We start from the raw sequence: 26,293 nt of genomic DNA on the forward strand, positions 1-26,293 counted from the left end.
TCTCTCTCTCTCTCATACTTTCTCAATTATATTCCCTTTGCTAGTTTATCTAATAAAGCCTGTACTTACCATTTCAGGATAATGTTAAAGAAATCCAACATTTCTGCTGTAAATATTCTTTAGCTTAATAAAGTATATTACCACAAAACAGTTCAATACAGGAGACCAAATTTATTGTGGCTTGTATTTGACACAGGTTTAGAGCTCAGCAGTGCTGTGTGAATAAAGATGATCAAACAGGATAGTAAAAAAATTAAACAATCCCAGGCATATAAATACATTGTCTACGATCAAAGTTGTCTCTAGTATCTCCCTTGTTTAAAAACTGATGCATCCATAATACAAACATATGTTCATATGTATGGATGGCAGGGAAGAGGATAGCCTGGAGAACATCCTTGGGCAAGGTGTAACACCTGCTTCACTCACCCGATCAGGGTCACATGAAGCCATGGGAGCAGATGGTGGATTGTCATATGAGTAGCTGGTGAATATCGCAAGTCCTGGTTATGCGACCACTGCCACCAGCAGAGAATCTTTGAAGAGATAATGGCCAGGGTTACGTCTTGTAAAGACGTTGCCCAGAAGAAGGTAATGGCAAACCACTTCTGTAGAAAAATTTCCCAACAAGAACAATTATGGTCAAGACCATGATTGTCCACATCATAACGGCACGGCACATAATGATGATGATGATGTTCATATGTATTCTGCATGCTCAAGTAGAGCTAGCTGGCGATTAAGAATCCTTCACAAATATCTTATGGTCTTATTGCACTCTCCTATGCAAACAAAATGTACCCTGTAATCCAGTTTTAGAAAAGCATCCTGACTTTTGAATGTCTAGAAAAGTTACATTTGAGACTTTCTTCAGTTACTTGTGTTAATGATGCGCAATCTCATCTGAAACTGATGATAAGCAAAAACAAACAGTGCTCTTTCCAACAAACGAAAGTCTAGGAATGGATATTTAACCTATATTATTCAAGATAGCCAGTCGAGATTCATCTAACTCCATCAGAAACTATATAATATCTTCCTTTGTAAAACAAAAAAAGCTAAAAATGTTGAAATCCAAATACAAATATTATGTAGACTTTATTGAATGTTGCTCAGAACCCCAAATAAGGTGTCTTATTACAAAAGAGCTTCACACTGCCAAAAATTTACAGAATGGAATGGTTCTCTGATGTGACATCAGAATAATTAGTTGAAGAAAAACATACAGTATTTTATGCTTGTATTTCTAATGTTTTTTTCTGTAGGCATAACTTGCTCCCTTTCAGGTCACTCAAGATCCATAGCATGTGAGAAGCACATATAAAATAGGAAAAATCTATATTTAAATAGCTGACTAATTTTCTATGTGCAGCACAATCAGAAAATTATTTTTTTCAAGTCATAATTCCACCAATTATTTTCACTCTGGCCACAAATGATAAATTCATTTATTCTCTGAGAATTCTAAAAAGTGACATAATAAATTCATGATCAGACAAAGTTACAAATATTGTGGTCACACAGTAATGTTCAAAGTTCATATCTGTTCCTTTTAACATAGTTTACAGCTCATCAGATAGCTGGTCAGTTTTGGAAGTATACTGCTGAAGGTTTGTCTTGTGTATGTATTTTGTCCACACATATCCCAAAATATGTATGAAATACCCAATCACTCTGCAACTATAAGTCAATGTCAATGCTGGTCATTTGGCACTTGATTTGTTGTCTTGAGTATTTTGTGGATTGTGGGTATCATTCTGTACTTCAGAAAGTTTATGACTCCTTTGGAGCCGCAACTCTTCAAGATTTTTCCAAAGTTCCTCACGCTCCTGTTCCTTTTTCTTTTCACTGCAAGTTAAAGTAAAAATATTTGTTAAGGAATACACAGTGCAATGCTAGAATCAATATTCTATAATTTGAGAGCATTTTAATAATTTGTATTTTGTAGACTTTTGTAATTCATCTTCTATTACAACTGCTGTTGTTGTTCCTTTCCACACCTTGTGGTTCATCAGGTGGCAGCCTTGCTGTTTCTTTTAAATAGACTAATAGATTAATTCTTGTGAATAATTCACAAAAAATATTAAATGTGTATTGTTCATTTAAAAGCTTTTTACTTTTTCTCATACAATAATCGAGACAATAAAATATTAAAACAATTGTATGACTTAAAGTGGACATTATGGAAAATAAGGCTACATTTATTCAAGGTGTATTTTTTTATGGCACAAATGTTAATCAGCCGTAAAAATATAACTTCTAACTTCAGTGCAGTCATACTATTACCGAGTTCCACAGAACCATTTGTGGAAGCAGGTGAATAATTTACATGTAAACATTCAATCAATGTTTGCTCTCAAAGGGACACAATCATTAGAATGTGGAATACATAAAATAATTATTGAAACGTGATTGCATACCGCTGTCTTTCTGCTTTATATGATGCTGTAAGTTCATCAAACAATGCCCCATTCATCTCCATTAAAGTTTTTAGTACGTTGTAAACAAGTGCTACAATGGTTCTGTAAAACAAATTTTCATTTACTTAAATGCACAAAATGATTACATTTATGAAAGATTTAAGATATACAACATAGATTAAGGATAATAATATATTAACAGAAATTGTTTCCGTCAACTATCAAGCGTAAATCAAAACTATATACAATGTGTACAAAGTCTAATCTGATGCAGGATCCAACAGCAGATTCCTCAGGTACTGCGCCATCTGAGCAAGCAGCTTCCCATCACTGAACTCTGAAAAGGTCCAGTAACACAGAAGAGCCAAGAAAAGGCACACAAGTTTGAGATCTAAATGCAAGTTTTGAAATAGCCCAGCACTTACAGGAATAAATACGTACTGGTATAATCGAATCTATTGCCTGCAGAAAAAGAATCTTAGTGTCGCATGTGGTGACACGCATGTACTCCGATAATAAATTTTACTTGGAACTTTATTGTCATATATAGAGTACAGCCATCGATTTTATTTTCCTAAAAAGTACTTACGAGTTCCAGTGTTCCTTGGAGATTCTGTATAAACTACCAAACATAATTGGTAGAATTTTCTCAGAATTATCTTCAATTAGGCTAAGAATGTATTCATTATTCCAGAAATATAAAGCTCTTTCTGCAACCTGTTGAGGCAAAAATCTATCTGAGAATACTTTTAAATTTAAAATTTTAAAGATTTTGAACTTCAAAAAAAAAAAATCACCATTTCATACCCACAGTCAAGATACTGGACAATTAACCAGGTTCTTTTTCAGCCTCTTTGTTTGTATGTATGTAGTATAATTTGCCATGCTCTTCTTGATCAATTGCTATAACGAAACCCAATTTCCCTCGGGATCAATAAAGTATGACTATGACTATGACTATGCTGAGCTGCCATTATAACGCTACCCATTAATAACAATGAATCTGCAAGAGCTGGTGGCAAATGAAAAATTAAAATGCCTCCAAGCAAATAGCACCCTAAAGATTGGAAGTCTTTCTTTTTTGTCAAGAAGAGTATTCTCTCCTGTGCCTTAACTATTTTCTGTATGGCTATAGCTTCTTGAAAGTGGTAACAAGTGGATGAGGTGGGTGAAGAAGGCATATAGCATGTTTGTCATTGTCAATCAGGACAATGAGTGTCAAATTTGGCAAATTATGTTGTGTCTGTGTAAAACTTTGGTGTGGTCACAGGCAGAGTATTCTGGGGTACTACGCAATAGGAAGGCTATGGAGACTTTGGAAAGGGTGTGAAAGGGTGTAAAAGAGGTTCATAAGGATTTTGCCTGGATAGAAGTGTATAAGCAATAAGGAAATGTTGAATAAACCTGTTTTTTTTTTCCTCTGGAGCATCAGCGATTAAGGTGCGATCTGATAGAAATATATGAAAAATAAGAGAGAGACAGAAGAATAGTAATTTTTGCAGGGTAGAAATCTCAGAAAATACAGGGCATAGGTTTAAGGTGAGAGGAGATCACATGAAGGCAGAGAGGTTAGTTAGACATGGTGTGCCAAAAAGTCTGTTCTTGGGCTCCTGGTGATACGTGTAATGCAAATGAAAACTATGTAGTACTCCAGGTACAAATTCACATCTGCCCTGTAATGTATCAAGATCTTCTCTACTTTTTACTCCACAGCTCTTGTAAAACATTCCAATAGCTTGCCCAAGTATTTCCTCCACCTGCAAGCTAACTTGCAAGATAAGGAATTAATTGCGACGCAGACAGAGTACTGGACAGCTCCCGGTCAAGATGGAACCAGTGAATGATGCTTCTTTGGGCAACATCTTTCAGATAGTCCACAAAACTGTTTATTTTACTTTTTCTATGTCTTATTTTAAATGTTCTTCTAGTACTGTTAGAGCCTGCGATTTACAATTTGAAGATTGATTGAGGGATCTAGCACTTTTCTGCCTCCGAGAAAATTCCAGGAGCTGAGTGGCCTTGAGGCGAAAAAGCTGAGATGGGGCTTGTGCCCATGTTCGAATCCATTTCTTGCCAGTTAAAGTGCCAAGGAAGATTGAAACATGAAGGTGGTAGTGAGTGAGTTTTCCACACCAACTATCTGCCTCTCCCTCGCTCCTGCTGGAGAAAGCATCTGTGTATCATGGTCTCCCATTTGCTGCTGCCAGAAGTGGTGTCTATGAACGCCTCTGCAATCAAATGCTCTCTCCCTCCCTCAATGCTGTTGGAGGATGTTACCGAAGTTCTGAAATTTATGGATTGGACCTTGGTTTTTACATTGTGTTTTTATCTGTTCTTTCTTGTTGCGCTTGCATGATTTGTTAGTTTTTTTTATGGTTTTTTGTGTGTAAGGGGGTTGATGTTTTCTTTGAATGGCTTCAATGGTTTTCTTTGTTTCACGGCTGTCTGGAGAAGAAGAATCTCAGAGTTGTATACCACATACATACCTTGATAATACTGTATCTTTGATCCTTTGGAATAGCAAGATGCATTTGTATAGCATCAATTTTTGTAGTATTACTGTTTAAACAGTATTTTGCATTCTCATTGTATCTTCCAAAGTGAATTATTCAGTTTCCCACATGATGCTCCAGCAACTTTCAGTTCACTCATTCATGTTACTAATTGATACCCTCTTGCAGGCATTTTATCTCCTTCTCTCAAATTGCTAGCTGTTGTATCATCAGCAAATTCAGCTGCAATGCACTTGATCTCTTCATTTAAGTTATCAATAAAGGTATATATGGAGATTCAAGAGACTAAAAAGTATAAATTGTTGAATCCTTGGAATCCTACTAGTTATCAACTACCAATCCAAAAAATGACCCCCACTCTGTTTTCATGCACTCTTAACTATTAAATGTTTTCTGTAAATCCAAAGAAGAAACTACTATTTTCAACTTTTTTCTTTTAAGAATTTCATATGGCTCATCATGCTGCCAATGTTTTATAACTGACATTAAGCCAAGATCCCATATTCTCTCACTCTCAACTACACAAACATCTTCATGGCACTATTTTGAAGAGCAGAGAACTTAATGCCAGCATCCTGATGATAGCATGTCTAACAATCAACTTAACTAAAAACCAGATTAATTAACCTTGCAGTTTGAGGGATTTTTTTGGTGCAAAAACAAGCTGCTGTCTTCTACAATTATGAATGCACTTTGAAAGTAATTCATCAAGGTTTGGGATTTCCAGGTAAATTCAGATTCTTTTTCCTTCAGATTTTGTAATTGTATTTCAGTGTTACAAAAGCTGATATTTAATGTATTACAGGGAACAATTGATTACAAGAGAGTTGCGTTCCTGTCTGTATCACAATTTTCTGTTAAGCAAAATCCTATTTCCTATGTTATATATGAAGATGCATTCCTACATATGTTTTTTTCTCAACAGTAATATTACTACTGCTGCTGACTTGTGGTTTATCATGTCAGCTTCTGAAATAAATAGCTAAAATGGCCAGCAGTAGTGCTTGAACATGCAAGTAACTGTAAATGTCGCAATGCCCACAGATTTACCTATTGCAAAGTTTTCCTCCAGCATCAAACCTTTGTAAAAAATCATTTTTTTACATCCACTGCAATTCTTTTACATGGTTATTCGGGTTTATAGCTTGCACTTAACCTTGTTGGCCCTGTTTCAGACATTGTGAATGTAAATAAAATAGAAAACGCCAGAGAAATAAACTGTTCAACAGCGAGTCTGGATGAAGGGTCTCGACCTGAAACATTGACTGTCCATTTCCCTTCATAGGTGCTGCCTAATCTACTGAATGCCCTTTATGTGTTGCTCTAGACTCCAGCATCCACAGTTCTCAGGGATTAGCAAGATGTATATATCATGCTAAAAAAAATCTTGCTAGATTATCTGCATTTCCATAATTGAAAGATGAAAATCCTGAAAATAAAGTGAAAATTTGGTTTCTTCAGCATTTTGTGTTTAGTATTTTCTCTAAATGAACACCATAAGACCAAATTGTGCATCTTGGATTTTTGTATTGATTTGCAAATTCTATAATGGTGAATTTCCATAATCTGAATGGCAGAAAAGTAAGTATATTTAGTTTTCCCGATATTTTACTCGAACTCTATCTTAGTTCAGCATAAAAAGCCTATAAAGATCTATCATACCTGCCATGGTTTCCTGGTCACAAAATGCAAAGAAAAACAGCTTTTTTCATCAGAAGTTCTTTACCTGGAAGTGTGGGTTTGACACACACTTAGCTATTTGCTTGAATAACGGTTCTTGAATCTTTTTGAACTGAGAAGGTTCTATCACGTCCAAAATTTCTTCTACTTCACCCAAAAACATAACCTGCAGGGAGATAATTGAATTGAATTACAAGTCTGAAAAATGTGTTTCAATTAAAGATGTATATCCTCTATATAATATATAGAAAAAGGTATATTTTTTATCATTTAGTTTTTTTTTTCTGAAGAATGCCTTCCCCTCAAAATGTACCAGAAACCTCAAGTCTACCAACACCTTCCCATGGCAATAGTTAGCATGGATTGCAGACAACACCTATGTTCTGAAAAAACAATAAAATTATAATACAAGATTATGATAAATCAACTGGTTAAAAATTTGACGATGATACAAAAACAGTGAGAACGATCCAAGTGCAGGCTGCAGAAATTTCCACTGGAGCTGCAGATTGACAACACACAGCAAATGGAATTTAATTCAAAAAAATTGAGAGTTAATATATTTGGGAAGAACAAATAAGTTAACAATACACAGTATATTACAGAAAATGTCCATTACATAAAGAAACAAAATGTATCTTGGAATGTACAAATGTATATCCACAGATCCCTGCAAGAAACAGGATTAAAGTGGTTTTAACCACTTTAAATAAAGTGCCTAAACAGCACTGTGGATACATACATGCCTCTATCAGCAGAAACACAAAAATGCAGTTAAGTCATTCCAGGATTGTTTAAGTACTAAGTAGGCCACTGCTAGAGTACCCTGTGCAGTTCTGATTACCACAATACAGAAACTATGTGATTTCATTAGTAAGGATACAAAGACATCAGAATACTACACAGCACTGGAGACATAATAAGGTCAAAGTTATAGATAATGACAGTATATAAGAATAGCTCTTTTCTTCTCCAGAATGAACTGAGACCGATTAACATCCTTCTGTATCATAAATATTATTGATTCCATGCCTAATGAACATTGTTCATGCCTTTAATAAACAAAGCTCACATTAAGAGCTTGTTTAATCTGTCACATAAAAACATTTAGTTTCTCCTACTTCACATTTTCATGGAGTGGTGGAATTTTTGAAATACTTTCAAATTGCCCAGATTAAATAGGAATGTAAAATAATTATGCCGATTCATTCTAATTTTGCCTTCATTCATTAACAATGATACCTGCACAAATCCAGGGAAAGCAACAGACTGTGAATAAATTTAAGAATATGGATAATCTCTTTTCCCTTTTCTCCCCCCACCTCAAATCTCATCTCCCATTGGTTCATTAAACCCCTATCCTCCTCAAAACCCACCTTTAAGCTGGGGCTAAAGAAGCTAGTGGAAATGAACATAACACAGACACGGTTCAAAGCAGTAATCCTTAAACCACAAAATGTATTCAGTGTTGGTCATTTCAGGAACTCAATCCTGAAATGCTTGCTAGCTTGTTGACATAGAATTGTCACAGAATATTTGCTCCTTTCATTTTACTTTACTGTTTGCATTTATAAGCAAACAAAAAACAGGTCTAGAAGACTAAAGAAGAAAATGATAACTTACCTCTTTTTGACTTACAGTTTTTGGCCAGAATTTTAGTAATCCTCTAATGACCTACATAAAGACATGAAAATACATTCATTACAGTAATACTTGAATTTGTAGAAGAAATTATAATTAGAATACTTTCCTTTATTATTAACACAGAAAAAAATCAAAATTTAAGGATTATTTTCACAAGAAGAATTTTGAATACTACATGCAGATTATGCAGAGAAAGATAGGATATATGAAGTAGTTCCGGATTATGAGGATAATTATAAATAAGTGCATTCTGGAAAAAAAACATAGTTTGAAAACAAACAATTCCTTTAAATGAAACCTTGTATGTTATATTCCAATTAAAACTTATGTGAAGTTTAGTTAAAATTAGAATATTAATTAGCCTTTCTCATTATTCAAAGATTATTGTTTCAATCTCTGGACCAACATGAACTTAATGGGTACACATGAAGAATAACCTCCTGAATAATTTATTTACATGGTGTGTTGTTTTAAAGAATAAAGGAATCCTTGAGAAGCAACATTGCAGCAAATATCACTTACACACTCAGTACAAAGGTCAGCTCCTAGCACAAGAACATTAAACTATCTGGCTTAATCTATGGCTACTCTGTACACCCATTATTGCAATTTACTAATTGAAAATATATTAAAAACACTCATATCCAATTCATATATTGAGGATATATAAGAAACACTTGGACCTAATCAGTGTATACAAGAGCCACAATAAGGCAACAAATCAAGCTGAAATGTGGCTGGTAGTTTCAGGAATCACTGAGGTTTAGCTGCTCCCAGTGAAGCAAAATGACACAACAAACTAATGGGGCAATATCTTTTCTGGACGAGACTCTACGGTTTAAAAGATGGTTGCATTAACCCCAATTTTCTGAAGTTTCTTAATTTCTGGTAGGGTACCAGCAGCATGGAAAACCAGCAAATGTAACACCCATTTAAATGCAAGTGGTAGATAAGAATAAGTTATCCTAACATTTGCCATTAGAAAACTATGGAATGCATTATGAAGGGAATTTATATATGAACAGAGAAGTTAATATGATTAAGCAGAGTCAAGCAACACACATAAAAGTTGCTGGTGAACACAGCAGGCCAGGCAGCATCTCTAGGAAGAGGTGCAGTCGACGTTCAGGCCGAGACCCTTCGTCAGGACTAACTGAAGGAAGGAAGCAGAGTCAATGTGGCTCTGTGAAAGGCAAGTATCATTCCACTAATTTATTGGAGGTTTTGAGAATACAACAAATACAGTGAATAGAAGGGAAATATGGATTTTTCTCCTATTCAGCATATGGACTATATGGATTCCCAGAATATACTAATTGTTCTAATGTGTTGTACATATGTTTCACTGGAAGACCTACTGTTAACATACATGGATATATAACAACAACTTGCCTTATAAAAGGAAAAGGGAAGAGAAATATGGATTAGTTCTGGAAAATTAGAGCAATGTTCCCTCTAATTTATAATAACCAGTGTGTGCAAAAATCTTGTGCTGTGCAATTTTTTTGCCCAGTGAGAACAACATGTGCATACTGAATAGATGTCTTCAATAAAAAACAGTATAAATAAACTAGTTCTAAAACCTGCAAACAAATCATCGCAAACTCCACATTGCCAATACCGTCCACATCAGAAAGCAGAAAAGGAAATGTGATGGTTTATGATTGTGAAATATACTTAACATGCCAATAATGTAGAGGGTGACCACTTTTGTGTGCTATTAGCAAAAGATGTAAGTGCACGCACATGCGCATACCTTAGACAGAACATTCCCGGTTGAGTATCACAAAAGGGAATTTACTGAAGGGACTTTTTAGGGATAGATTTATGAGCATTTGGAAAATTAGGGACAGTTAACATGGCTTTCTGCAGGGCAAGTTACATCTTTCTAAATTCACAAAGGTGTTTGATGAAAGTAGAACTGTAGCTATTCTCTACCTAAATTCCAATAAAGCATTTGACCAGGTCACTCATGGAAACTCATCCAGATTAAGATGCATGGGATCCATGGTGAATTGGCCATCTGGATTCAGAACTGGCTTGCCCATGTAAGAATGAGGGTCATGATTGATGAGACTTACTCCGGATGGAGGTCTAGTGTTCCTCAGGGATCCGTACAGTGTTGATGTGCACAGTAATCTTGGGATACAAGTCCATAACTCCCTGAAAGTGGCTACACAGGTTGATATGGTGGTAAAGAAGGCATATGGCCTGCTTGTGTTTATTAGTCAAAGAACTGAGTTCAAGGGCCAGGTGGTTATGTTGCAGCTTTACAAAACTCTAGTTAGGCCACATCTGGAGTATTGCATTAGGTTCTGGTTGCCCCAAGGCTGTTGAGATTTTGGAGAGGGCACAGAAAAATTTATCAAGATGCTGCCTGGAATGTCTAATACTAGAGGACATGCATTTAAGGTGGTGGTGGCGGTGGTAGAGAGAGGGTTGTTCTAAGGCAGGGGTAGGCAACCTACCAGATCCAGCCTGCAAAGGTATTTTGACTGGCCTGCGAGCACATATTGCGATACTATGCTAATCCGGCCCGCGAGCGATTTTTCCTTATTCTCAGTGTTTCACGCGACCACACTGATGAACATGCATGGCATCCTTTTACACTGGGCCCAGGTTCCGTTTTGTTTCAAACCAAACACTAGTATATACGAATGACAGGAAGGCAGACTACCTTATTAATATGTATTAGATACTCTCCGTGCACGCACAGGTTTTCAGATGGGCTCATTTAAATTTGTAAACAGAATCAGCATCAGTGTGTTTTAACAAGAAATCCACACTAAATATCCAAATATTTACATGTGCTACGATACTTGTTGAATAACTCGCGTTTTGAAATAAAATCGAAGGAAAAAATTCCAATGGCAATGAATACAAAACGCAGGAAGGTAGACACTGAGTGCTGAAATTTCCAAGACACTTGGACACTAAATTACTTCTTCATCAAGCAAGCTGGGAAACCAGCTTGTCTCATTTGCCTAGAAAATGAGACAAAGGTCTAAGAATTGAGAGAAGAGTTTTCATCTCATTTTGCTGATTTTCACTTGCATGCAAATGAGTTTAAGCTGTTTGCTACTCCATTTGATGTGGAAGTGGACAATACATCAGAAATTTTTCAAATAGAATTGATTAAGATGCAGTGTGACAACATACTGAGATCAAAATTTCATTCTGAAGATGTGTCAGTGCTTGACTTCTATAGAAAATACATTCATCCAAGTGGGAAGTATCCTAACTTAGTGGACAATGCAAAAAAGATGGCATCATTGTTTGGCAGCACTTAACTGTGTGAGCAATTATTTTCAAAAATGAAGCACACCAAGAACCATTTCAGAACAAGATTGACTGATGCCAATCTGGATAATGTCTTGCTCTTGGCATCAACAAGTCTGACACCCAATATTGAGAAGCTTTCAAGCAACAAACAGCATCAAGTTTCACGTTGATATATCGACTGTTTGCATTAAAATTTTCTTTTTATTATACTTAATTTACCACCATTCAATGCATCATGTTCATACATTTTATGTTTAAAGATTCTTTGTGTCCTTTTAATAGATTCAAAAGATGCCTTGATTGAAATAAATTGCAACTAAACTGAGTTCTTTGATTACTAATTGGCATCCTTGTTTAAGCACAAATGATTTTCTAGCATGCGTTATTCATTAATTTGAAGCAAAACATAACTAGATGGATAATTTCCATATTTCAAGTTTTTTATAGCATTTATCTGGCCCACTGTCTGCTCATTAATACGCGATCCAGCCCACAGAGGCAAAAAGGTTGCCGACCCCTGTTCTAAGGAGATGTGTGAGGCAAGTTTTTATTAATACAGAGAGTGGTCTGGGTCTGGAATGTGCTGCCTGGGAAGGTGGCGGCAAATACGATACAGGCATTCAAGATAGGCACATGAATGTGCAGAAAATGGAAGGATATGAACATTGTGTAAGCAGGAGGGATTAGTTTGATTTGATTACTAATATAAATAGTTCAGCACAACATTGTGTGCTGAAGAGCCTATTCCAAAGTTTTTGCATTAGGGTAATGATGTAATGCATTCTAAGTTAAATATTAACATGGATGGACAATTGTCTAACTTACAGAAGAGTGAATAATTATAAATGGGTCATTTTCAGATTGGCAAGCTTTAGATAGTGGGGCACAACATCCACTTACAATTTATATTAATGACTCATACAAAGATACCAAGTACAATGTAGCCAAACCTGTCCATGATACACAGGTAGATGGAAAAGCAAAATATGAGTTGCAAACAAATACAGATAGATCAAGTAAAAAAATAGCAAATGGAGAATAATGTAGGAAATGTGAGATCACTCACTTTGACAGGAAGAATAGAAAAGTAGAATTATGTTTACATCAAAAAAATTATAGAATGGGGTAAATCCAAGCCAACAATATACAAACTCCTCTACACCATAAATCACAAATGTACCCAAGTCGCTAGGCTGTGAACATGACCAGTTGCGCCACTGACATTGAATTTGGAAGAGCTATGGTTTAAGTGCATGGATAAATAGTAATAACTTTTGGTCATATAAGATCTTTAACATAGTTAAAGGACACAAGGTCTTTGACATCAGCATGTGATGTTGGAACAGTTGACAAAAAACTCAAAAGTAACAGGCTTTAAGAGCATCCGGAAAGAGGGAAATTGAACAGGTTTATTTCTTATTCTACACACCTCCAGGAAGTTTAGCAGAACAAAACGAATTATAAAACTGGCAAAATGTTGCTTAGTATATTTCTGTAAGTGGAATGAAGCAGACAAACACCTTTATCCTTTGAGCAGATCCTCACAAGCAATCCTTTCCAGTAAATACAGCAGAGCACTGTGAATGGCACCAGTAGAAGATAACTAGCTGGTTCACTGACCCTTCAGTGTAGATCTCAGTTAGCATCTGCTCACTAGCTCTCTAATGATTGATAGACTACAAAATAATTGGCTTTCTTTACCAAATGCTCTGCCTCAGAAATGACTAACTTTCTCTAGATGAGACCATGTTGACACTGATTCAAACCACATACAGATCCTCATCAGGTTCTAAATGCTTAACGTCAGTGTAGCCATACATATAAACAAACATTTGGAAAACTAGTGGGATGGATTTATTCAAAGTTGCTGGTGAACGCAGCAGGCCAGGCAGCATCTCTAGGAAGAGGTACAGTCGACGTTTCAGGCCGAGACCCTTCTTCAGGACATCTGCAGTGTTGCTTGAATTTCCAGCATCTGCAGAATTCCTATTGGATGGATTTATTGGCTGCTGAGGAATGCAGGCACCTTTTGGTGTCTAGAACTTGATTCATGGCCACATCCGACTTACGAACCAAAGGTGTTTTTTTTTGTTAAATGTCTTTTTTTTTACAGTCACAAGACAATGCTGGACTCCAAGAACTGAGGATACTGCAGGTCGACGCCATCAGTGAGCTGCTCGTAAGCAGAGGTGCTGCACTGGGTACAGACCATGTTGCTGCCTACTACAGGAAGGCATCGGAGTTTGTGCGCAAATGCTGTGCGCAGTGAAACTATGGGTGATCCCTAGTTGTAGCAAGGACTTGCCTGCTGTTGAAGTCCAGGAGAAGAGATGCTGGAGGTGATGTAGCATGGTGTCTATGCTCAGCTGGGGGCTGGCCTCCCCTGTCAGTGCTGCCCTCCAGTGTTCAATCGGTGGAACGACAGGCTGGATTGCGTGCCTGCACACTGCCAGGAACTGCACCATTAATTTACGGGACATGTTGCTCAGCGACTTGGGCTATATATATGTTTTTTTTGCTCACTATTTTGAATGTGCTGTGTATGTTTTGTACCTTGGACCTAGAGGAACACTGTTTTGTTGGGCTGTATTCATATATGGTTGAATGTTAATTAAACTTGAATTTGAATTTGAAAATGTGCAGGTTATGAACAGTTTCACAGGAAAGGAACCCTGCCATGACCTGGCGAGCATCTGTATATTCACTTCAAATGGAAATAGCTTATAGAACTCACAACAGTGGTACATATGCATTTAACAAAATGATCAAAATCAGTCATATATCACTAACAAGAAAAAAAATCTGCAGATGCTGGAAATCCAAGCAACATACACAAAATGCTGGAGAAACTCAGCAGGCCAGGCAGCATATGTGGAAATGCTGACAGTCATATATCACTGTTCATTTTATTACTTTGTCTACAAGTGACAATATGCAATAATGTTGAGAACACAGTAATTATTAGTAGTAATAATTTTAAGGCATTAATAACGATGTTTCAAGACTTACTAGATTCTGGAAAGGTTCCAGAGGACTTGAAAATTGCAATTGTCACTTCTCCTTTTCAGAAGAGACAGAGGCCAAAAAAAACCGAGGAAATTATAGCCCAGTTGGCTTGATTTTCATGTTATACATTAACAATGGAATTGATGGCTGTAGCCAAGTTTGCAGATGATACAAAGAAAGCTGGAGAGACAAGTGGTGTTGAGGAAGCAGAAAGTCTGCAGTAAGGCTTGAACAGATCAGGAAAACATGCAAAGAAGTAGCAGATTGAATGTAGCGTAGGGAAGTGTATGATCATGCACTTTGGTAGAAAGATCAAAGGCATAGACTATTTTCTAAACAAAAGGGACCTGCAGTAGGATTCACTAAAATTTAACTTGCAGATTGCATCAGTAGTAAGGAAAGCTAGTGCATGTTCACAATTTTAGCATTTCAAAAGCACGAGAATATAAAAGCAATGATGTAATGTTGAGGCTTTATAAGGCATTGATCAGACTGGATTTGGAGTACTGTGAGCAGTTATGGACCTCATATCCAAAAGAAGGATGTGGTGGCATTGGAGAGGGTCTAGAGGAGGTTAATGAGAATGATTTTGGTAATGAAACAGTTAATGTATGAGGAGCATTTGATGGTTCTGGGCCTGTACCTTCTGGAGTGTAAAAGAATGAGGGAGGGGAGAATCTCACTGAAACAAAGTGAATGTTGAAAGAGCTAGAGAGAGTGGAAATGGAGAGGATATTGCAAACTGAGAGTCCAGGACTTATTATGGAATTGATTTGTCTTGTAAAGAGTATTCCTCCAAAAAGCAAAGTCTTACTTTTCTGGAAATCAAGTAGGATATTAAGACCATAAGACAAAGGAGCAGAAGTCGGCCATTCGGCCCATCGAGTCTGCTCTGCCATTTTATCATGAGCTGATCCATTCTCCCATTTAGTCCCACTCCCCCGCCTTCTCACCATAACCTTTGACACCCTGGCTACTCAGATACCTATCAATCTCTGCCTTAGATACATCCAATGACTTGGCCTCCACTGCTGCCCGTGGCAAAAAATTCCATAGATTCATCACCCTCTGACTAAAAAAATTTCTTCGCATTTCTGTTCTGAATTGGCGCCCTTCAATCCTTAAGTCATGCCCTCTCGTACTAGACTCCCCCATCATGGGAAACAACTTTGCCACATCCATAATACATAACAATATCCATAACTAACTAATCTAGGTAAATGTTATTCGTTGATTGAGAATTCCCATGCATTCTCTAGGACACCAGAAGTAGAAGCAGACTAAACACCTTATAATTTATGAATCAGGCTCATTAAAATTTAAAAAACAGCTAAAAATACAGGAAATTTAGTTTTACAGCTTCTCACTTCACAAAATACTACATACTTTGTTAGGTGGCTCAGCAATGAACTCAAATTAGTATCTGCATTGCACATTCAGGATCTGCAATCAATGAAATGAAATTTAGTAAGATGATCCATATTACCTGCTGGTTGATGAGGGTGATAACCACCTGGGGTATCTTACTCTGCACTCATCACCCCCAAAGAAACTGAAATCTTTTAAGTGAATACTTTTCTTGAGTGCACAGAGCCAAAAATAGGAGGGGAAAAAATAGATTAAGTGGACATACCAGAACTTAATCAGTACACAGTGTATTTTTTAGTCAAAATCATCCTCTGTCCTCTTGTTACCAACCCAAAGGTAAAATCATCATATTTCATTTAGGCAGATCCAATGTTTTTCTTTTGGCAAAAATGCCTTAAAGCTATTTTTCAAACTGAGATTTATAAATGAAACAAAATGCAAAAAATATCACCACAGAAGTCAAGTTCAAAAAAACAATTGACTCAATAAATAATTAAAGGTTACAGTTCAATAACCACATTTGATCTAACATTCACATGACCAAACTCCATATCTGACGATGTCCAGAAATACTAAATATCCTCCAAAAATATGATATGGAATAAATAAAGACTGATTTGAATGACATAAACCCTGATTTATTTGTTGTGGCTAGCTCTAAATACAGTATATTCACTTTAAATGGAAAAAGGCAAAGATCTCCAATGAGTTACGCAGGAGAGCTCAAGAAAATGCCATTTCCCCATTTCCAATCCCAGCAATAGTATCCACTGATAGCATCTACTTGGAATCATGATCTTTTGCAAAAGTCAACAACTTTGGAGTAAAATGGTTGTATAGTAGGAGAAACAGACAAGCAAAATAAATAGTTGAAGTGTTGCAAAAACTACCACAAGCTGAGCATTTGCTCTGGCTAGACAGGACTGGATTATGAAAACATCCTTGGCATAGTAGGAGTACTCAAAATGGAAATGATTGTTTACTTCTTGTTGGTTCCACTGTCCTGAATAATAATAATTTGCCCTTTTAAATATTCCTATTTACAATATTGCAGTTAATAACTGATTTTTGTGCTATACTGTGTTAAGCCCTGTGAGACCATTTTTATATATTAAGGTTTCTTAAGGTGGTTATAGCGGGGGTGGTATGGGGATAAACTCCTGATCTTCATGCATGGTTTAAATACAAAGGCCAGCAGAACCATATCTACTGACAGAACAGACAAAGGTTGGTTACTGGCACCTTAAAATCTGGGCAGATGGGGCATGTCAGCTGCAGCTGGCAGCTCCTCCAGGAGAAGGTAAACCCTCATCTCAAAACTCTTGCTTAGCCACTCATGGGGAAAGCTTTGGGAGTAAAACCATAGATCTGGAGTCCCTTAGGCAGTCCTACGTTGAATACAGTGCTGACTGGGAACTCCTGCAAAGCAGCCGGTGCCAAACAGTATCGGTCTCTGCAGTTCCGTTGGATTAATCAATGTGTGGAGAGGGGGAAGCCTGCTACATGGCAACAGCTTGCTCTCCATATCGTGCTGCCCTGCTTACGTATCACATCCACAGCAAAATCCATAGTCAGCCCAAACCAACGGAGGTCTCGAATCCTGTGAGAAAGTTTACTCTTCCTGGCATTCCTAGGTTTATTGCAGAATAGTATAGTGTGCTTACTAACAGCAAGAAGCTTAAGACGCTATGCCCAAAATGAGCTTCAGAGTCATAAATAAAATCATATTTGCCTTGGCTGTTGATAAAAAAAAAATCCCATTTCTCAGCTGCTCTGCGGCCTATACTCAAAACAAATCCAGAGAAATAAGCCTCTGCTAATGATAATCAAGTGGAAGGTAATGGTACATAGACGTAATCCTTGTATCTTATTTCCAGTAAGATGGTGATGCGCTCTGACGCAGTGGCCTCGCAAGGGTCAACCAAGGGTGTTTTTATCTTTTTTACAGTCAAAAGACAAAACTGGACTTTAAGAACTTTTGGTTCTGCAGGTCTAACCCATCAGCGAGCTGCTCACCGGTGGACGAGCTAGACATGGTGCGGACCATGTTGCTGCCTACTACAGGATGGCATTTGAGTTGGTGTGCGAGGCAGCTTGCAGTGTAACAGCAGGTGATTTTCTCGGATGTCTCTCTTGCAGTAAATGTCCACCCTGCTGGACATTGATAATGTAAGATGCTGCAGGCCCATTTCCTTTGTTTGTTGATGTGACAGGCGGCAGGAGAGCTGCATGGCCTCAGTTGTAGTGAGGACTAGGCCTCAAGCCACAGGCTTGCCTGCTGCTGCAGTCCTGAAGAAGATACACTGGAAATGGAGTGGTGTGGTGTCCACGCTCAGTTGGGGGCTAGTCTCTCCCGTCAGCACTGCCTTCCAGTGTTTGATCAGTAGAATGACAAGGTGGATTGCGGGTGTGAATACACACGTTTGACTACAGACTGCTGGCAACTGCACAATCTATTTGTGGAACGTGCCACTCAGGGACTTGGTCTATATATATATATATATATATATATATATATATATGTATATATATATATATATATGTATATATATATATTTTTTTTTTTTTTTGCATGAATGTATTTGCTTTCTATCTTGAATGTGCTGTGTGTGTCTTATGCTGTGGTGTGCTGTGTATGTTTTGTACCTTGGCCCCAAAGGAACGCTGTTTCGTTCTGCTGTGTTCCTGTATGTTAATTAAACTCAAACTTGTTAACTGGTACGGAGAAACATCAAATACCTGGTATCCTCCAGATTCTTCATGAGCTTCAGCTAATAACTACAACAAAGGCAATCCCATGGTTCCAATTTCTAGGATCAAATAAGAATGTATTTGTTCTAGAATTGGTGCCTTTAGTGGAAACCATGACTTGTTTAAACAGCAATAACTGCTTGGGAAAATCTCTTTAAACTTTGAAAAAAAAACATTTTCAAATCATTTCCATTCAATACATTATCTAAGAATAATCAACATTCTATTTGTGTACACAAACTAGTAAATCATGGATAAATCTTGAAATCCAGCAACACTGATACCCACACACACCCCCAACTCTGTGCTGATTGTTCTTCTCCAGGAAGTATAATCAAAAACAAATAATTTAATTTACAAACCTGTTGGTCATTTTTGCAGTACAATGGAAAATTCTATTAACTATTTAAAACTGTACTGCTATTCATTGACACTATTTACAACAAAATCTTATTTCCAAAATAAAAGACTGGGTAGAAAAGCAGATTAAAGATTCATTGAATCCAAGTTAATTTCAGTTAAAAGAAGCGAGTGTCAAATATTTCAAGTTTTTCACTTATGGATTTTCATTCAATTATTTATTCCATCAAAGCGAGGTGAATTTTATATAACCAAAAATATTTGAAAATGTTTATGGTATCCTGTTTTGTTTTTCCTTATTCACTTTCCATACACAATATAAATAGTTTAAAAAGCAATATTCACAAAATTATGATTATATATTAATATATGAAATTTGAATGCCATCAGAAATCAGAATACTTAAACTTTTCTCCTGTCACATTTGCCAACTGACCACAACTAACCAAACAAATGCTATATTTTTCAAAATCAGAATTACTTTGAAATGTGAACTCATAAAACTTACTGGTTCTGTAAGAGTTGCATCTTTTTCCAAGAATTGTACCACACAATAAGCCAACTAGAAAACAAAAGAGAGAGTAACTGATTATAAACTACAATACTCATGGAAAGAAATATTAGTTTGTCATTTACAATAGAAACAAAGTATTTCATGGATACCAGCACAATTACCTTTCTATACATCATGTGGAACAATAGGAAAACTAACAATGGAAGAATGAAGAAAGAGGTTCTGCTAAGGGAATTTGAAAACCTAGGAACTAAATTAAAATGCAGAACCAAAAAGGCAACTGCCAGCCAGTGGTTTAGTGGTATCAGCACTGGACTTTGAGGCAAGTGGTCCCAGGTCCGAGTCCGACTGGCTCCTTGAAGCTTTCCATCTGTGCTGTGTTAGGTATCGAGCTAGCAAATCACAAAATGCAAAAGGAACAGCAGGGCTGCCGCCCAATGCGCGACAAGGCGTGGAGAGGAATAACAACTAAAAAGGTAATAATCTCTGGTTTGTTACCTGAGCCACATGTAAGTTGGCACAGTGTTAATAAGATCAAAGAGTTTTAAATGCATGGATCAAAAATTAGTATGGGAGAAATGGGTTTGAATTTGTGGGACACTGGTACCAGTATTGGTGAAGGACAGGTACTGAAGTCTCCAGAATAAAGAATAAGAAAAAGTTTAGAAATGGATAACTTCAGGCAATATGAAGACAAAATGGAAAAGAAGGGTGCTAAGTACAGAACTGAAAATGTTATATTTAAATTCATGCAGTATACAACTAAGAGTGCAACTGGCAGGTATGATGTTGTGGGCATCACAGAGTCATTGTAGAAAGAAGATCAGAGCTGGGAGCTTAACATCCAGTGATACATGTCATATTGAAAGGACAGGCAGGTGGGCAGAGGGATTGAGACAGCTTCGTTGGAAAAGAATGAAATCAAATCTTAGAAACAAATTGACATAGCATCAGAACATGTAGAATCTTTGTGGGCAGAGTTAAAAAACTGCAAGAGCAAGTAGACCCTGATGGGAGTTATATACTGGCATATGAACAGTAGCTAGGATATGGAGTACAAATTTTAACGGGAGATAGAAAATGCATGCAAAAAAGGCAATGTTACAATGGTCATGGGGGATTTCAATATGCAAATAGATTAGAAAAATTGGGTTGGTACTTGATCTCAAGAGAAAGAATTTGTAGGATTCCTACCAGATGGCTTTTTAGAGCAGCTTATGGCTAAACCCACAAGGGAAAAGTCAATTCTGGGTTGGGTGTTAAGTAATGAAACAAATTTGATTAGGGAGCTTAAGGTAAAAGAACCCTGAGGAGCGAGTAATCATAATGCAATAGAATTCACCCTGCGGTTTGAGAGGGAGAAGCTAAAATCATTGTATAGTTATTACAGTTGAGTAAAGGTAACTACAGAGGCACGGGGAAGGAGCTAGCCAAAGTTGATTGGAAGGGGACATTGGCAATGACGACAGTAGGGCAGCTATGGCTGTAGTTTCAGGAAGTAATTTGTAAGATGTAGATCAATTCATCCCAAAGAAGGAACAGCGTTCTAAAGAGAAAATGAAGCAACCTGAGCTGACAAAGGAAGTCAAAGACAGCATAAAAGCAAGAGTACAGCAAAAACTAGTGGGGAATGAGAGGACTAGGAAGCTTTAAAAAAAAAACAGAAGTCAATTAAAAAGGCAAAAGGAGAGAAAATATGAAATATAAAGGTAAACTCATCAATAATATAAGAGGATACCAAAGGTTTTTTTCTCCAGATATAAACAGTAAAAGAGTGGCAGGAGTCAATATTGGACCACTGAAAATAAACCTGGAGAGGTAGTACTGGGGAACAAAGAAATGATGGATGAACTCAGTAAGTATTTTGCGTGAGTCTTCACTGTGGAAGACACAAGCAGCAAGCCGGAGAAGCGAGAGTGTCAAGAGGCAGAAGTCAATGTAGTTGCCAATACTAAGGTAAAGATGCTTGGGAAACTAAAGGGCCTTAAAATAGATAACTCACCTGGACCAGATGGACAGCATCCGAGGGTTCTGAAGAGATAGTTAGAGATTGTGGTGAACTTTCAAGAAGTACTAGATTCGGGAATAGTTCTGGAGGACTGGAAAATTACAAATGTCACTCCAGTCTTTATTGGGGGGGGGGGCAGAGAGAATTTTAGTCCAATTAGCTTGACTTCAGTGGTTAGTGAGGTGTTAGAGCCATTTATTAAGGATGAAGTTTTACAGTACCTGGAGGCACATGAGAAAATATGCTGGTTAGCATGGTTTCCTTAAAAGGAAATCTTGCCTGAAAAATCTAAAAAAAATACAGCAAAGGAACAGGCCCTTTGACCCATCTAGTCCGTGTCTAACCATTTAAACTGCTTCCTCACATTGACCTGCAACTGGAGCACAGCCCTCCATACTCCAACCATCCATGTACCTATCCAAATTTAAATGTTGAAGTCAAACTTGCATACCCCACTTGCACTGGCAGCTTGTTCCACACTCTCACGCCCCTCTGAGTGGAGAAGCTCCCCCTTATGTTCCCCTTAAACTTTTTAACCAAGACCTCTAGTCATTGTCCCACCCAATCTCATTGGAAAAAGCTGGGAGTCATAAGGAAAGGCTGAATAGGTTAGGACTTTAATCCTTGGAACGTAAAAGATTGAGGGGATTGAGCTTGCAAACCCCTCATAAATTTGTACATCTCTGTCAAATCTCCCTTCATACTCAGGTACTCCAGTCCTGGCAACATCCTTGTAAATTTTTCTGTACTCTTTCAACCTTGCTTACATCTTTACTGTAGGTAGGTGACCAAAACGGCAGATAATACTCCATATTAGGCCATACTAACGTCTTATACAATTTCAACAAAGTATCCCATTTCTTGTACTCAGTACTTTGGATTTATGAGGGCCAATGTGCCAAAAGCTTTCCTTACGACCCCATCTACCTGTCCCACCACTTTCAATGAATTATTGGCCTATAATCCCAGATCCCTCGTCCTAGTTAGGAAAATAAGCTAAATGATAGGGTCAGTAAATGAACATCGGCATATTTTTGAAGAGCTGGCCCTTAACACACAGCAGGAATTAATCCCAATTTTTAGAAAGATGAATCCCATGATAGGATTCCCAATGTGTGGTTAACAAGTAAGATCAAGGTTAATACTAAATTAACCCTTGTTCTGGTCAGCACAGACATGCTAGACTGTGGGGCCTGTTTCAAGTGCTCTATGAATCCATGAAAAGTCAGGCATACAATATGGCAAGGGCTGGTGGTAGATCAGGGACGTAGGAAGTTTTTAAGGAACAGATGCCAAAGACCAAAGGAGAAAATGATTTTGTTTGAAATTTACATGTACTGTATGTTAAAAGGACCAATAAGTGTTTCTGTGGATATGCAAACAGGAAGGTAGTTAAGGGAAATGTGGAACTTCAAGAGAATGAAGCAAAGGAAAGTACAGTTGCAAGAAAATGTTTGCAAGCGCTTTGCAATTACCTGGTTTTCTGCATTAATTAATCATAAAACGTGGTCTGATCTTCAACTAGTAACACACAATCAATTGAACTTTTAATGTCTTTATTGAACACATTGCTTAATCATTCACAATCATTGCTTAATCAGTCCAGGGTGGAAAAAGTATGTGAACCCTTGGTATTTAATAACTGGTAGAATCTCCTCTAGCAGCAATAACCTCTACCAAACATTTCCTGTAGCTGCTGATCAGACTTGCACAATGGCAAGAACGTAACAAAACACAATGATGAAGGTAGAGCAGTGGATGTCGTGTATATGGATTTCAGTAAGGCATTTGATAAGGTTCCTCATGCAAGGCTCCTTCAGAAAGTAAGGAGGCATGGGATTCCAAGGAGACCTTGCTTTATGGATCCAGAACTGGCTTGCCCACAGGTGGTTGTAGATGGTTCGTGTTCTACATGGAGGTCGGTGACCAGTGGTGTTCTGCAGGGATCTGTTCTGGGACCCCTCCTCTTTGTGATTTTTACAAATGATCTGGATGAAGAAGTAGAAGGGTGGGTTTGTAAGTTTGCTGATGACACAAAGGTTGGGAGTGTTGTGAATAGTCTGGAGGGTTGTCAGAAGTTACAGCAGGACATCAATAGGATGTAGAACTGGGCTGAGATGTGGCAGATGGACTTCAACCCAGATAAGTGAGAAGTGTTTCATTTTGCTTGGTCCAATTTGAAGACAGAATATAATATTAATGGTAAAACTCTTGGCAGTGTGGAAGATCTGAGAGATCTTGGAGTTTGTGTCCATAGGACACTAAAAGCTGCTGCACAGGTTGACAGTGTTGTTAAGAAGGCGTATGGTGCATTGGCAATCATCAACCATGGGATTGAGTCCAACAGCCGTGAGGTAATATCACAGCTATACAAGACCTTGATCAGACCCCGCATGGGGTACTGTTTACAGTTCTGGTCACCTCACTACAGGAAGAATGTGGATACTATAGAGAAAGTGCAGAGGAGATTTACAAGGATGTTGCCTAGATTGGAGGGTGTGCCTTATGAGAATAGGTTGAGTGAATTTGGCTTTTTCCCCTTCGAGCAATGGAGAATGAGAGGTGACCTGATAGAGGTGTATAAGATGATGAGGGGCACTGATCATGCAGATAGCCAGAGGCTTCTTCCCAGGGCTGAAATGGCTAACACGAGGGGGCACAGTTTTAAGGTGTTTGGAAATAGGTACCGATGGGATGTCAGGGGTAAGTTTTTCCACACGGAGAGTGGTGGGTGCACGGAATGCACTGCCAGCAGCAGTGATGGCAGTGGATACAGTATAGGGTCTTTAAAGAGCCTCTTAGATAGGTACATGAAGCTTAGAAAAATAGAGAGCTATGTGCTAGGGAAATCCTAGGCAGTTTTTAGAGTAGGTTACATGGTCAGCACAATATTGTGGGCCAAAGGGCCTGTGATATGCAGTAAATTTCTATGTTCTATGTTCTATGAGGAATTTTAAACCATCCTTCATCCAAAGCTGTTTCAGTTCATCAATACCTCTCGGATACCTTGCATGAACAGCCTTCTGCAGGTCATGCCACAGCATCTCAATTGGCTTAAGGTCTGGACTCCGACTCGGCCATTCCAAAACACAAATTTTCTTCTCTTTAAACTATTCTGTTGTTGATTTACTCTTGTGTTTTGAATCACTGTCTTGTTCCATCATCTAACTTCCATTATGCTTCAGGTGATGGACTGCTATCCTGACATTCTCCTGTAAAATGATAAAATTTTGAAGTCATTGTTTCCTCAACGACTGCAAGCTGTCCAGGCCCTGAGGCAGAAAAGCAGCCCCAAACCATGATGCTTCTTCCACCATGTTTCAAAGTTGAGATGAGGTTTTAGTGTTGTTGTGCAGTGCCCTTTTTCGTCCAAACATAGTGGTGTGCATTTCTGCTAAAATGTTCAACTTTTGTCTCCTCTGTCCAGAATATTGTCCCAGAACATCCAGCTGCTCAAACTTGAGGCATGCAGCAATGTTTTTTCGGAGAGCAGTGGTTTCCACCGTGGTATCCTTCCATGAACACTATTCTTTTTCAGTGTTTTTCTTATAGTGGACACATGAACAGAGACTTTAGCAAGTTCTAGATATTTCTGAGGTCTTTTGCTGTTCACCATGAGTTCTTTTTCACCTCCTTCAGCACTGCATGTTGTGCTCTTGGTGTGATCTTTGCAGGACAGCCACTCCAAAGGAAAGTAGCAACCATACTGAATTTCCTCCATTTATAGACAATTTCCCTTACTGTGGACTGATGAATACTCAGATCTTTAGAGATGTTTTCTAATCTTTTCTAGTTTCATGCACCTCTACAATTCTTCTAAGGTTCACTGATGGTGCACATGAACAGATCTTTCTTGAGAAGAGTAGGCTGTCAGTAACCTGACTTTGTGTGTCTTTTTTTATATATAGGGTAGGGCACCTCTATAAACCACACCTCTAATTTCATCTCATCGATTGGAACACCTGACTCCAAATAGCTTTTGTAGAAAGCATTATCCCAGAAGTTCACATACTCTGTGATTGCATAAATGGTGTACTCAGTATTGATGAGAAGTACAACTGCTTGTGTGTTACTAGTTTAGGCAGATTGTGTCTATTATTGTGACTTACATGAAGATCAGACCATATTTTATGAGTAATTAATGCAGAAAAACAGGTAATTCCAAAGATTTCACGAACTTTTTCTTGCAACTGTACATTAAAGTTACCTTTTGCATCAATCTTCATTATGGTGGACACTGCACATATCCAAGACAGACGGGCTACTTTCATAACAGTGGGAAACTTGGAAAAATCTAAATTAAAAGGGATGAAGTGTTAGAAGAACCCACGGGACTAAAACCAGACAATTACCAGGACTTCACACCCTGTAGCCAAGTGTTTTAAAGATAGTGGCTGCAGAGACAACATACTGATTGCCTGGTATGCTAAATTCCAACAAGATTGGAAACAAGGGATTTGACTCTCTTGTTCAAAAAAAAGACAGAAGGCATGGAAATATATGCCAGTTGGGTTAGCACCGTGACAAGATGCTATAGTCAATAATCAAAGGAGAAATAACTAATCACTTAGGAAAAGCAAATATAATCAAATCAAGTTAACATGGCTTTATAGAAGGTGAATTATGTGTGACAATTCTTTGAGGATGTAACAAAATGAGTTAAGAGAGGAACATGAAGATTAAGTGTATTTAGATTTCAAAAAGGCATTTGGCAATATGCCACAAAAAGAGGCTACACAAATTAAAA

General features: G+C 37.7%; 2 protein-coding genes across 4 annotated transcripts in view; one reads left to right on the forward strand and one right to left on the reverse strand.

Annotated features, from left to right (window-relative positions):
• Window positions 1-14,133, forward strand: part of pacc1 (proton activated chloride channel 1) — a 55,717-nt gene extending 41,584 nt beyond the window's left edge. For 2 of the 3 annotated variants that reach the window (XM_072265170.1, XM_072265172.1), the window contains one exon: window positions 4,134-6,406. The gene's annotated coding sequence lies outside the window, so the exon portion shown is untranslated. Of the gene's footprint in view, window positions 1-4,133; window positions 6,407-13,652 lie in introns of those variants that run through there. The other variant, XM_072265171.1, reaches the window with a different exon arrangement.
• Window positions 185-26,293, reverse strand: part of ppp2r5a (protein phosphatase 2, regulatory subunit B', alpha isoform) — a 159,626-nt gene continuing 133,517 nt past the window's right edge. Inside the window, exons 8-13 of the mRNA XM_072265169.1 lie at window positions 19,533-19,586; window positions 8,237-8,287; window positions 6,660-6,779; window positions 3,010-3,137; window positions 2,421-2,522; window positions 185-1,848 (exon numbers count right to left, since the gene is read on the reverse strand). Coding sequence (XP_072121270.1) covers window positions 1,704-1,848; window positions 2,421-2,522; window positions 3,010-3,137; window positions 6,660-6,779; window positions 8,237-8,287; window positions 19,533-19,586 — 600 coding nt within the window. The 3' untranslated portion in view covers window positions 185-1,703. The remainder of the gene's footprint in view (window positions 1,849-2,420; window positions 2,523-3,009; window positions 3,138-6,659; window positions 6,780-8,236; window positions 8,288-19,532; window positions 19,587-26,293) is intronic.

This window comes from Mobula birostris, chromosome 8 (assembly GCF_030028105.1).
Source record: "Mobula birostris isolate sMobBir1 chromosome 8, sMobBir1.hap1, whole genome shotgun sequence".
Taxonomy (NCBI): domain Eukaryota; kingdom Metazoa; phylum Chordata; class Chondrichthyes; order Myliobatiformes; family Myliobatidae; genus Mobula; species Mobula birostris.